The sequence below is a fragment of the Lepidochelys kempii genome, chromosome 2 (genome assembly GCF_965140285.1).
Source record: "Lepidochelys kempii isolate rLepKem1 chromosome 2, rLepKem1.hap1, whole genome shotgun sequence".
NCBI classification, from domain to species: domain Eukaryota; kingdom Metazoa; phylum Chordata; order Testudines; family Cheloniidae; genus Lepidochelys; species Lepidochelys kempii.
Window position 1 is genome coordinate 89,512,931 of NC_136381.1, and position 14,356 is coordinate 89,527,286.

Consider the following 14,356-nt stretch of genomic DNA (forward strand, 5'->3'; position numbering starts at 1 on the left):
CACTGAGACACACCTTGAGTAAAAGACTCCCTAGGTACATCTGCTTTGCCCAAAAAAAGACAAAAACCCAAGACCCCGGGTCAGGAGTCTGAGAGCACGGGTCAATTGACTGGGGTCATACTACAGGACTAAAAAGTAGTTCCAGCCTGAGTGGGAACATCTACCCTGCTATTTTTAGTTCCATAACGCTAACCCAAGTCAGTTGACTCAGGCTCTGAAACTCACTGCTGTGGTTTTGCAGTTTAGACGTATCCGCTAAGAGTAATGGAGAACTTGTCTTATTTCCAAGACTGTGCTAACTTCACCTTTCAGCCATTTTATCTCATTATGCTGTTGTCCTCTAGTATCAGATATCTTTTCCTTGGGCAGTCAGTTTATAGATTTGTCATCAAGATTCCACTTGACCTTTTCTTTAGTAAATTAGGTTGAGCTCCTTTAGAGTCTCATAGTAAGGTGTCTTTTCCAGGCACAAATCATCCTTCTAATTCTCCTCTGAACCTCTCCAGTTTTTCAACATCCTTTTTGAAGTGTAAACACCAGTACTGGACATAGTATTCCAGCAGTTGTTTCACCAAATGCCAAACACAGAGGTAATATCACACTTTACTCCTGCTTGATTCCCCCAGTTAATACAGTCAGGTATTTTAATAGCCCTCTTTGCCACAGAATCACACTGGATGGTTGTGTACAGTTGGTTATATACAATGACCCACAAGTCCTTTACAGAGTTGCTGCTTTCCAGACTCTAGTTCCCTATTCTGTAAGTATGGCTTGTGTTCTTTGTCCCTAGATGTATTGTCTAGGATTTGGCTATATTAAAAGGCAGATCTCACACCATGTTGCCAAATGTGTTAAAGCTTGAAAGAGAGCCTTGCACCCAACTCTGTCAGAAATTTTTATTTAAATAGGATTAAAAACCCCCCAAATATTTTAAACCGTCTGAACAAAAATTTCTTTACTTCTTGGTTGCTCTAATTTCAGTCGCTTATCATTATTCTAATCCTATTAGGTTCTCAGTCATCCATAGAAAAACAGGGTGGTGAAAACTTTATATTTCTTTATGTAGAAACAAGAAATGTCATCACCATTTTTTGGGTGATAGGAAGGTGGGAAACAATCATTCAGACTTTGTGAGCCAAAGATTTCTATTTTAAAAAGTTACCCCCACTTACAAGACATTGGTGACATAGCCAATGCCAGAGAGTGTCTGCATAGTGTGGATCCTCTTTTTACATAATATATTTTTAAATCAGCATTTTGATTCTAGGTATGGAATATGGTTGAACTTATGGGTAACCAGCATCAAAGGAGAATGGGCCAGTACCTGCTTGTCTGCCATTGTACTGTCCTCTCCAGAGAGGAAGAGGCAAGCTGGCCCAGCTAGCACCCATCTTCAGAAAACTCTTTGGAGTAGATAGTGATTGTAACTACCATCATGTATATTTGGGGTCTGTTGTCTTTACATTCACTTAAATCACAATATGTGTTTCTGACTATACAGACAGCAAATTATGATCCCTTAGTTTGTATTGCAGAGGAATTAAAAATGGATTGAAGGAAATTAAACTTTTTTGTTCTTTATCTTAAATATTTTCTGGTACTGGTAGAAATTAAAAAATATTCTGCCTGTTTTTAGTGTTGGATCAAAACAGTTTATTATAAATATGGGCTTTAAGTGTTGTAAATTCTAGGATTTATATAATTGTAAGACTTGTTTCCAGTTGACAGCTGTTGCTACAGTGTATTCCTCCCTACCGCACTTCCAACACTTCATTTGCGTTGTGGCTTTGTTAATGGCCAGTCAAGTGAGAACTGAATTAAAGCTAAAATCATTTAATGCAAGCATATTAATCATCAGTTGAAGAACCATGAATAATCTTATATTTCGTTTTTGTACAGTAATGTTACAGCCTTTTGACTATGACCCAAATGAGAAAAGTAAACACAAGTTTATGGTACAGACAATCTTTGCACCACCAAGTACTTCAGATATGGAGGCAGTGGTAAGTAAACATATTAACATGAATATGCTGCCTGCTTAAAATTCAGTTTCTGCTGTAATAGATAAACATGTTATGTTCAAATATAAGTAATTCTTACTCTGGAACAAAACTCAGACATGTTCTGAAGAACTCTCTGACTACTGTGAATAAATGATCCAAGGTTTTGAATCACAAATGCATAATCATGTCATTAGTGCTTGTGACTTGCTTAATGAGTTTTGTTTGAAAGTTATTTATGGGGGCTTGGTGAATAGCAGGCAAATTGAATGTGAATGACATGCAGATGAATTAGTTTTGGGTATTACAGCATGGACCTACTGATCCTTGCAGTCAGTTAACAGACAGTAAACAGGGTTAGTGTGAAGGACTTCAAAGAAAGTGTGAGGTGGCAAGTTCTAACATGAGAATGGCATTACTGGATGTAAAAGAAGTTCAGCTGGGACAGTCTAATGGGAATCAAAATAGTCTAGTGGAGAAGATAAAGCCTTCTTCTATAGGAAGACTATGAAGGCAAAAATATGTACAGACTACAAACTCGCTTTCTATTCTTGTAGAACTAAACACATACCTGAGGTTGAGCTGACATACATGATTGGTGGGATATGTACCCTTTAGTCTTTGAAGTACAGCTATTTTCTGGAAAGCAGTGACCTTACATGACTCCAGGCACTGTCTTCTAGGAAGAAAAGCCACCATGACAGATCCAGGAAGTGGTGGATGGTCCATATTTCTGGAGATATTTGTTCCATTACTGTTAATTCTGGAGGCTCTTCTAACCTCAAGGCCTCAATGTCTCCTTCAGGAGACAGAGTCCCCAAGCCCCAGTGATCTGGTAACCATGTGCCTTCAGATTCAGAGGATGAGTCTGAGGCTCTTGCCACTGGTGCTGGTTCCAAGAACTTTCTTGGTCAGCCCTGGTGCACTCCAAGATGATCATCTGGGTAACTCAGAGTACAGAAAAGGGCAAAGGCCAGAAACCAGGTTTCATAAAAAATTAAATTCACTAGGGCTCAGCAGGCTTGTACTGTATCTCCTTTTCATCAGAAACTGAAGAGTTCAGTATGGCCTCTTTTCATCAGAAGTAGTCATAATCCACCAGATTTTGTTAAAGCTTCTGGAGAGTTTAGCCAGAATCTGCCTCAGTGGAGCTTCCTGCCTGTTTTTTGTCCCAACACCATGCTCTGTTGGATCCTGGTTGCATGGATTATTGGCATTATCCAGGAAGGATATAAAAATCCACTTCAGAAACATTATTTTAAATTATCACTCTTGAAAATATAGTAACTCTCAATGTCCCTCTGCTCTAAAGCTGCAGAAAATTAATCATTTTGGTTGTAAAATGCTGTACAGCCAAGTTTAAATGCCTCTGGGAAAAAAAGAGGGGGAAGGGATTTTATGGAATATGGCTTATTCAAACTGATTCTGTTTATCTGTAATGCTTTCATCTCTTAAGAACATTTCAGAAGCCCTCTTAGTGCAAGGCAAATCACAAACCTCAGATCTGTTTCCACCTCCATGGAATTAATTACATGCACATACCAAGTACTGTTGCTCAGTTTGGACTCTAGCAGAAGTCAGTATTTGGAATAGCCTAGGGGTGCATGGAGTTTTACAGACATTTAATGTTACAGAACTCTGTCACTCTTTAGGAGCTTTTCAAGATACCTGTTTGTCTTCCCTTTAGCTTTTTTTTTTGACAAATTGATTAAAACTTGCACAGTTTTTAATAATATATATGTATTTTAAAGAGTACCTCTCTTATCCACATCACCATTAAATTACCATTTTCAAAGTGTTCACTTTGATTATTAAAAATTGTATGTTGTCTTCATTTTTTCTTTAGGCATCCCTTGAGCATAGTTACCTGTAATGGCTATTTTTTGAAGATGAACACCTCAACAGATTCTTCAACCAATTTCATTTCAACAGAATTGAGTGATTTGTAACTGGTTAATGTTTTACTGTTTTGAATATTGTTCCCTTAAGAATAATTTGATCTCCAATTCAGAGGGAATTGGCTTGGCGTATTGGGCCATTATTCGCCGCAAAGTGGCGCAAGATACGCCCATGCTGGAACCAGCAGCTCAAAAATTGATCACAGGGAATTGCTCTGTGTTCCTACACAGCAGCAGGAGACCCAAGGGCAGTTATTTGTTGAGGTGTATATCTTTGTAGTACAATTACAGGTGAGTAATTTTAAGTGTTTCAAGGTGGAGGGACATGAAGTAGCCACCAGAAAGCTAGATTGTTGTCTGAACCGGTTTTCTGTCTGGGCAGGAGTTTATACCAAGCAAATTATAACAACTTTGAAATATTAAATCTGTTTCAAAAAAATCAAATGCCTATGAAAGACACACTGTGTATTTAAAGTGGACATCCAAAAAATTATCTTACATACTATTTTCCTCAACTGATTTATATAAAATTTACACCGTTAACAGACATTAATATAGACAGACATTGTTAACAGACATCTGATAGGAATATCAGATCAGTGCTCAGTAATGCTTAATATTATTAGTGTCCTGAGATGCCTTTATAAATGTTCTTTATATTCTATTTAACAGGTAAGTCAGTATGTAATACCTCTTTGTGTTCATTAGTGTGTCATAGTAACACTTATATCTCTTTGGGAGTGATTTGACTAAGCTCTGCCCCCTAGTGGACATGTACAATTTTTGAAGATGTTCTGAATCTTAAAGCTTGTAGGGGGCCATCTTTGTTTACAGTTCTTAGGAGGAAGTCTTGAGTGTTTTTAAACTTTAAAGGCTTACTTAGCCATAAAAAGGGTGTTTGGCAGCAGGAGAGGGTTGGGAATAGTTATGGATGCTTTCAAGAATTGCAGCTGACATCTGGAACTCAGTAAGTCTAAGACATATTTTAGGTGGCAGTATTTTAAATGTCAGTTGTCTGGAAGTAGGAGATATTCCAGCCTTTCTTGTAGTTGGGTATATTTGACAGTGTACTAAAATTAAAAATGTTTATCAGCTGCTATGAAATATTTCTATAGGCCCAAACAGTAATGTATTAAAAGCTGCAAAATGGTAATTAGTTCAGAAATTTAGGGTAAGGAGAACTAATTTATTCATAGATTCCAAGACCAGAAGGGACCACTGTGACCATCTAGTCTGACCTCCTGTAGTAATAAAATTACTCTGAAAGGTGTTTTTGAAAATATAGAGTCTTGTTAATGAGATAATACTGCCATTATAAAATACAGTACAGACTTTTTTCTGTATTTTAGCAAAACATCTTTTAGTTCTTTGCTTTTAAAATCAAGTTATTTCATAATGTTGCATTCTGTTCTTCATCTTTATTTCTAGACCTTAGTTTTTGCACATCTCTATCTTCCATTATTCATTATAATTTGTAGAATAATGGTGATGAGAATTGTTTAAAAGCTAGAATCTGAAAATTGTAGCTGAAATAAAAGTAATATTCAGCTTGAGTATTGAGAAGGTATAAAAGCAAATCACTTAAGAAATACTTGCATTTGGTGTGCATGAACCTTGTACATTAAATAACCATAAAAATTGTCATTTTAGTGGAAAGAGGCAAAACCGGATGACCTAATGGACTCCAAATTGAGATGTGTGTTTGAAATGCCCAACGAAAATGATAAACTGGTAAGTCAGAAACTAAGTGACGTTATATTAGCCTTTTAAGTTCTTGCAGCAATTTCAGTTTATCTTGGATCTGAGTGTTTTTAAAGATGCTATGTAAATAAATATTGTGCTGAATGTCCCAGATACCAAAAGTAAGAAAATTAGCAAACAGGTAACCTTAATTTTAAAAAAAGTGTTTTCTTAACCCCTAAACACATTGCTAGCTTGCTTTTTGCAGTCTTTCACTATGTGATATGGTTTTACAAAACCTGAACATGCTCTTGAGATAAATGGTTAGCTCTGCAATATTGGAGCCATATTTTTTAAAAGCAATTGAGCTTACCCCCATACTATTCTCCATTGGGGTTCCTTGTATTTTTACACCTCCGTATAATACAGGCTATGTTGTCTAATGCAGGAGTGTATTTGTCATCTAACTTGAATAGACCTGGAAATAGGGGAAGGAATGGAAATTTAATATTTATTTGACAAGTGTCCCTCTTTTATCCTATAGCTTTTATTTCGTATTCCCACATATTCCCCTTTTACTTTAATTAACTTTACCATTCTGGTGATGAACTGAATGACTTAGTATACAATTAGAGAGACAAGGTGGGTGAGGTAATATCTTCTGTTGGACAAACTGAGTTTGACCTGAAGTAGAGGTTGGTGTAGCTCAAAAGCTTGTATTTCACTAGCAGAAGCTGGTCCAATAAAAAAACACCTACCTTGTGTGTCCAGTATTCCTGGGACCAACATGGCTACAACAACACCACTGCAAACCTGAATGGAAATTGTTATACCATATTAAGTGAACATACTGGTGTACAGTTGGTGAGCTGTGCTAAATAAGCCTTTGCCTTGGTGGAATAACATTCTGTGGATACAGTTAATACAAATTGTGGTGTGACCCTTACAGATGGTACAACAGATGGTACAACATTTAGAACTTGTGAGTTTTCAGAATATTAATAGATAAACATTGCATTAATTTTCAGCCCTGATTTTGATGCTTTAACATTCTTGGCTGTTTCAATAGATTGGATAAAACAAATGAGACTTTTCAGTATTGTGTAAGACTTTTTTCATACACTCAAACTTAATTTTAATATTTGAATATTAATGAAAGTATTGATGTACATTTAAAAATTAACTTTAATCAGTCATTTCAGACCTGTAATTTTGAATTCATTTTTCCTCAAAAAGAAGGTGCTGTGCTTGGGCTTAGTACAGTTACTCTTGGGCCCTGTGCCCATCTTTCAGGTTAGTGGTAAGGAAGGGGGAGAGATGCAACCTTTTACCCGTCTGCACCAAAATCCACTCAAATTGTGTGGCACATGGTCATTTCAAGCTCTTTAAATTGAAGAGGCCATGTCCTGTTTGCGCTATCGGACATTCAAAATAACATTAATTTGCTGTCAGTTCCTCAGAAATTACAAGGGAGAAGGACTTTGAAGAGTAGAACTCCCAGGCCTGTGTATTGTCACATCTGATTTGGGAACTGTCTCTGCATTCATAAGCCTAGGCAGGGGTTTTGCAGACAACAGCCTCATTCACTTCAGAGCCCTAAGAGTCATCCATCTTGTCCACGGAGTGAGGCAAAAGTTCATTGGAAAAAATAGTATGTGGTCATATAATTAAAGTCTGTATTATAATGGATACGCACAAATTAAAGTTGCAATTAATTGTATAAAACTAACAGCAGAAGCAAACTTTTTGTACTTTCTGTAACTTGGTACCTTTATATTACTGCTTGTACATAATGTTTATGTTTTTCTGAGTAGCAGCGTGGGGTTGCAGAACCTAATCCTTTAGCCGTTGGTTTAGTCACTCCCTTAAATCTTGCAATGAGAAATCTGCCAAGTACTGAGGGTATGGCTCACCTGCCACCTCAGGATTTACCTACACCAAGATACAAGTATTTCACTCCAGTGAGCAGCAACTTTCTTCAGACACCTATCAGTTATAGCCAGAAGATTGACATGAAGGAACCAGTCAGTGAGGTCAGACAGCAGAAGAAGCAGGTTTGTTCCAAGGAGCTAAAAGCTATAGGGTTCTAGAGGAGTCTGTTTATTGCTGGTTTGTGAGCTAACTAGAATTACTTTAAAACACACTAAGTGCCATATCATGCTCTCCTCACACAAGTAATTCTGTTGAATCCAATGGATACAACCTATGGAAGACCGCAGGATTTGGCTCTTAGGCTCTTTATGACCATTCAGTAGAATATATTGTAAAATGTAAGCAGGTGTAATGAGATAACCAGTAGCAGTTTTGAGTTGTTACTAATGAAGTTCAGTTAATTATAAAGAACTTTGTTTTTTCTGCATATTGAAATCAAGATATCTTCTGTTTTTACATAATTGCCATATTAAGTTTAAATAGTTATAATCTTTGATTTGGTATTTAACTTTCAGACTGCTTACTTGCTATTTGAAGAGGTGCAATATAGAGTGGTGACCTAAGTAAAAGTGCCTGCATAGTTAATCAGGAAAAAATACAGTAGTGTTAACATAATTTACTATGATATTAATTACTATTATCTCCAGTAGTGTTAGCATGTGGTTGCTTTGTTTTATAAATCCATTTAACTGTATAGTTAATCCAGGTCACCACTGTATGGATTAGGATTTTTAATGTCCACTGGAGATTGTTTAGATTCCCACATCCCTGCTCTAGACATTAGACTCCTGGATTCTATTTCCAGCTTTGTCACAGTCTTGTTGTGTGACCTTGGGCAATCACTTAACCTCTTCGCTTCTCTTCACCCGTATTCAAAATGAGTGGAATTCTTCCTCTCAGAGATGCTGAGAGATTTAATCAATATTTGTAAAGTGCTTTGAGCTTCTTGCATGAGAAGCACTCAAAGTGCAAAATATTTTTATTTCTTTATCATACCTCAGTCTTTAACCGAACTTCTGTGTCCTGAATTTCATCTTTCTAATTTTAGCCATTTTTTTATTGCTTCCTATTACTTAATTTTTTTTCTTTTCCTTTGATATAAAAATGGAAGTTCACATCTTATGTTGTTGTTTTGATGCCTGTTGGGTCAGTGTTAACTCAAGAAGTATAAGGATTGGCTTTTTTCTCAGAGGCACTAGCGCTAAATGCAAACAATGCTATGTTCTTGTGCTTTTTAATGCTCTTACTAATGAGAACTGAAAACTTGAAAGCACAAGCCTTGCTGTGTTTTGGATGACCTCAGATATGAACTTCATTTGAAATACGTTGTAGCAGTAGTTTAATTTTTTTCAATTTTTATATTAAGCTGTAAATATTTCTTTGGATCTAGAAAATTAAAATTCTCAGGTTTTTCTTAATATTTGCAGAATGATGTAGAAGCAAGCAAATCTGCCCCAGTCCTGAATACATCTAAACAGGATGGACCGATGCCAAAACCACATAGTGTCTCTCTTAATGATACTGAAACAAGGAAACTAGTGGAAGAGTGCAAAAGACTTCAGGCTGATGTGATGAAACTGTCAGATGAAAATCGGCACCTGAGAGTAAGTTCTGTTCTAATGAGTTTCAGATTAAAATTAGTTTCTCTTAAACAGGTGATTAAAAGACATAGATTTGTATAAATGCATGCAGATAAAACTTAACTTTTGAAGTTTTATCTGCATAAAACGTAAAAAGGGGAAATACTTTGGGGAATACTACTTAGAATGAACAAAGTCTGTTCTGGAAGGTAGGTACAATTATCTGCGTAACAAGGATCATCTGCTATATAATTTTCTTGTTCTTCTAAGAAATAGGGATTGATCACACGTAGCTATTCCTTCAGTAGCACTGTTAGCTAAGCTATCACTTCTCTCCTCATCTAAAAACTCCACTTCTGTGTCAATTTCAGAAGTAACTGAGCTTACTTTTAAACCTGTTTATAAATTATCTAGGAATTATTATTCCATGATGCAAGAATGTGTGCAGCACAAGTTAATGTTAAATGTAAATGCTCATCAGTTGTTTATGGTCAGTATCTTTTTCTTTCCACTGATGAGAATTTGAAACTATGCCAGTTATATATATATATATATATATTTTAAAATGTAGTGGAATAAGAAGTACCATTTTCTGAGGTGGCACTCAAACATCCTGAGTGTCTTTATAGTTTCTACTGCATTACAGCTTTTCATAAAAACTCACTATTATCTGTGTTCACAATATTTTGGGTCTATTCATTAGATACTCAAGTGCATATAGCTGAGAACCAATGCAACAGCATTGCAGATCACAGAAGTTTAGCTTACAGAATCACTTGATTGTTCACTTACTAGTTGTGTTCAGTGTGGTGTTGCTTTCTGCTGGCTTTGTGTAGTAGTATTACTTCCAGAATTATAACTTATCAGTACACAATTATATGTTGTCATTGTAGCTGTTGGGTATATGACAGTTCCTATATTGTCAATAATATTTTAATGTATAAAGAAATCTGAAATAAAGCTAATTCCTAAACAGTAGTTGTGATATCCGAGCACACAGGGAAACCACAAAATATAAATATTAGCTATTGGGGTGTTTCCGTTACTAAAAATTTTTGTATAAATTAAAGATGGATTTTTCAGTGTGCAAGGTAAGAGTTTTATTACTTTTACTAATAGTTATACACAAAAACAGGGTGGAATACATGTGGATTAGGTATTGGAAAAGAGAATTTGTAACTTGATAAATGTACACTTATTTGGAATCTTGCAGTATCTTGGTTCTTTTCAATTTAAAAAGTAATAGTACAGCTCATCTTCTAAAATAATTTTGTATGACCTTGTTTAAATACTTACCGAAGAGATTCAGTCTCCTGGTTAAATTTTCACCATTCAGACTACTATGATTGCATATTCATGAATTTCTTCCATGTGTCCTTTTCAGGAGGAAGGCTTGAGGCTCAGAAAGGTAACACACTCCGATAAATCTGGATCACCCACAGCCTTGGCCCTCAGAGAGAATGGCTCCAATCCTCTTCCTTCACTTCTCGTTGTAATTGCAGCCATTTTCATTGGATTCTTTCTAGGGAAATTCATCTTGTAGAGGGGGAGAGAGAGAGAGAGAGAGAGAAGCATGCAGAGTGCAGCTTCCTTTTTTTTTTTCTTGGCCAGAAAAAGATTTGTTTACCTACCACTTCATTGGTAGTATGGCCCAGGTGACCATTTTTGTGTACAGCGTCATACAGGCTTTGCCTTTAACGATCTCGCACGGTTAGAAAACACAATTTAAAAAAAAAGACAAACTGTTCGGCTGCTGGACAAAATTGTACATTAAATCATCAATAGCAGGTGTCAGTTGCACATTCAGTCCTTTATGAAAATTCATAAATAAAGAATTGTTCTTTCTTTCTGTGGTTTTAATAAGAGTTTAAAAATTGTTCAGAGTCTTGTAAATGTTATTTTAATAATCCTTTAAAATTTTATCTGTTGCTGTTACCTCTTGGAAAAATGATTTATTAGATTGCTAATCCCACTTGTTCAGGAATATGACGAGAGGTTTTCTGGGGGGAAATGGTGCCTCTTACTGTGTAAATTTTCTCCTTTACCTTACTTTGCTAATATCATGGCAGAATTTCTTTCTTATCCCTTGTGAGGCAGTTATTGGCAGTTTTTCATCCTTACAATCCTGTCCCATGATATTTAACATTAAAACAGAAATAAAATTAACAAATTTTCTGCTGGGTAGCCTGTTTGTGTGTCATACTTTTAGAGGGATTCCTAACAAATTCATTGTTCATGGTAATTTGCTACTTGTAACAAATGGATATTTTTCAATTTACTTTCAATCTTTGGCTAAGACTGTTGTATTTGAAGCTCGAAAAAAACATTAAGGGTTCCCATTCTATTTATGAAGTTCTGAATGGTTTTTTGGCTGCTTTCAGCTATAGAAAAGATAATTATCTAACTTATTTTGAGACATGGAGATAATGTGGGTATCCAGCAGGTATAAATATTGGGAGACAAATGTTTTCAGTATCTGGTATTTAAATATTTATACTTGGATTGTGTGGGTGTATAACAGTCAACCTTCTGTTGCATCTTTGGGTCTGTTGAGTGTCTTCCAGGGGCTGATTCTCCTTTGGTTTCATAAAGGGTATATCATTCAAGTTTACTAATCTATCAGTTCTCTTTGTAACTCCATTTTAACTGATTTTCTTAAATAAATTTTTTTCTATTCAAATGCCCCTAATGAATTTCCATGATGCAGAGGAGTTGATTGCTGAGCAAGCCTCAATTATTTAACTTCCCAGAAAAACAAACAAACAAAAACTTTCATGCAACTCTTGGTAAATCTGCCTGTTGTTAACCATGTATATCTAAGTTTTAGAGAATGCATTTTTTGGGTCTGAAATGCTTCCCTGCACTTAATCTTATGTCTTGCCTCATTTCTGATATACAGGTCATAAAACCAAGTAGGTGGTAGCATTGGAAAAAAATATATCCATACTTCTGACTAAGCATAATCCAACACAGGGAATTACTTGTAAACTGACAAATTCTGGAAGGGATATACTCCTGTAAGAAAAATTGTGTATGTACTTGGACAGCTTGACTTGATGTGGTGCAGCTAAGTGTGTTAGACCTTGGTGTATACACACATTGTGTAGCTGAGAAAAATGTTCTAGGGAAACATTCATTATCTTGGTTGCCTTTGATTTCTCGTGCTTTTTTAATGAAAAATATAATTACATCATGTTCTGTCATTGCTATCTGTGGTAAACTTTTATAAAAAACATCTTGCATATGTACAAGGAAGACAACAAAGAAAATACAAATAGTGCTTATCTTTTCACTTAAAAGCATGCAAGTACAGATGTTTCCATTTGTATGTTCCAGTATCTGCATTCAAGTCTCCTCTCACCTTAATGACTGGAAAAGTATTCTAAAGTCTTGATTATTTTGATTCCATTGGTTCAGAAACCAATACAATTCTCCAACTTATGCTCTGTCAAAATGGTGATACATCTGACTGTATAAGCCTGTTCCTTAAAGGAAAGCTGATAACATGTAAAGTAACCGAAAAGGTATAGTGTGCAGGATGTAGTTTGCTTCGGACAAAGCAGTCATAAACGAGTGTATGCAAAGATTTGTAATAATGGCCAGCATTTTCAGGGCTACAGAGCAGAGAGAGTCATTTCTCAGTGCAGCCCATTTATGTTGGATGTCTGGCATCAGTACTTTAGAATGGAAAAGGGCACCTATATTGAGATAAAAATGATTATAAAATCAGCCAATTAATACGAATTTTTATAAATACAAAGCAGGTGGAAATTGTGATGGTTGAAGTAATATGTGCAGACTAAAAGTGCAAACAGGCATCGTAACAATATACGTAACATGAGGTGCTCCTGATATAAGGAGACTCTTTTTTGGTTTCCAGTAATCCTTCATAGCTGTATATAAAATGTAATGCTAAAACTATTTTGCTCTCAGGAGTGACTTTGGATGAGATCAACTGTATTCAGTGAATTATGTAATATGGATTAAATTGTTTGTCTGTTCCTGAAATGGTTAGAACTTCTTACTTTGTGTGCCTGCTTACTTGTGTATGTCAGCATGGGGAAATATAATCCCCACTGCTAATAGAGTACGGTTAAATGATAAAGGCCATAAAGTCATGTATGAAGTTAAATGTACAAGTTTCCCAACTTCTTTTTTTGTTTGTTGGAGAACACAGATTGCATTTTTGCTTGCCCACTCGGGCAAGATGTTAACAAAAACCTCTTGATCCCAAATACGTAGTACAGTATGTTAAATTTTTTATGGATATAGCACTTTAAAAAATGTATAACACTTAAGAAATTCAGCTAAATAGAAAATACTTCATTGTCTTTTAATGCATTTCTGTAGTAATTTAGATCCCAAATTTAAGCTACTTCAGAATTACGCTAGTAAATTAGCCACCCACCTTATCGAGCACATTTTAAAAAATACTCTGCAACTTGCACCAATGTGCAATCTTTTTGTGCTTCCTACTGCTTCTCTAAAAGTAGTGGACAAGCACTGTCCGTCAGAGCCTTGCATGTTCCTGCTATGATTGAAGCGGATGTGCATACAGGAAATAAACTAACAAAACATTAGCTTGAGCTCTGTTAGTGTCTCTCAGGGGGCAAATGGCCTTTGCCAAATGGGAAAGGATAACATCAGTAAGCAAAACTTCTTATAAAGGTTTTAAGGATATTACAAAGCATAAAGTGTTAATAAACTATTAAAAATGTGACAGTGTCTTTTTTTGTTTTGAGACTCACTGATTCGAGTTGATACAGTAGATCTGTGTTTCCATGCCAAATAGGTGTACCTAGTTTGCTGTACAGCTTACCATACTGCCTTGTTTGTTATAGTTAGTGTTGATAAATAATTTAAGCTTAAAGTTAGCAGTAAACTGTTAGTGATCATTTTTCACATGTTGGATAGCCAGATACAGTAAGCAAACTAAAAATATTCTGAGTGTTGTAGTAAAAGTATAATATAACATACCTTCTTTTGTATTTATATTGGAGCCCTCTGGGCTTATCAGTTTCCTTTTATACTCATCCAACAGCCTTCTGACCGATGGAGTGTACTGCTTTAGTAAGTAGCAAAGTCCCCCTGTTGCACTTTCTAGGAGTCTAAATTGCTTCATAAATCCAGACTGCATCTGATTTACTCCAGAATATACCACCTCTCACTGTGAGATATTATCCTCTTATTTCACAGAAAAGATCATCTGCAGCCAGACTAAAACCCCATATAGACAACCAAGACCAACAAGCAGAATCCATGAACA

The 14,356-nt window shown here is 35.8% G+C and overlaps 1 protein-coding gene across 1 annotated transcript in view; it reads left to right on the forward strand.

The window, feature by feature from the left end:
- Positions 1–13,815, forward strand: part of VAPA (VAMP associated protein A) — a 42,332-nt gene extending 28,517 nt beyond the window's left edge. The window contains exons 3-6 of the mRNA XM_073331611.2: positions 1,900–2,003; positions 5,549–5,629; positions 8,938–9,114; positions 10,475–13,815. Coding sequence (XP_073187712.1) covers positions 1,900–2,003; positions 5,549–5,629; positions 8,938–9,114; positions 10,475–10,633 — 521 coding nt within the window. The 3' untranslated portion in view covers positions 10,634–13,815. The remainder of the gene's footprint in view (positions 1–1,899; positions 2,004–5,548; positions 5,630–8,937; positions 9,115–10,474) is intronic.
- Positions 13,816–14,356: the final 541 nt, after the last annotated feature.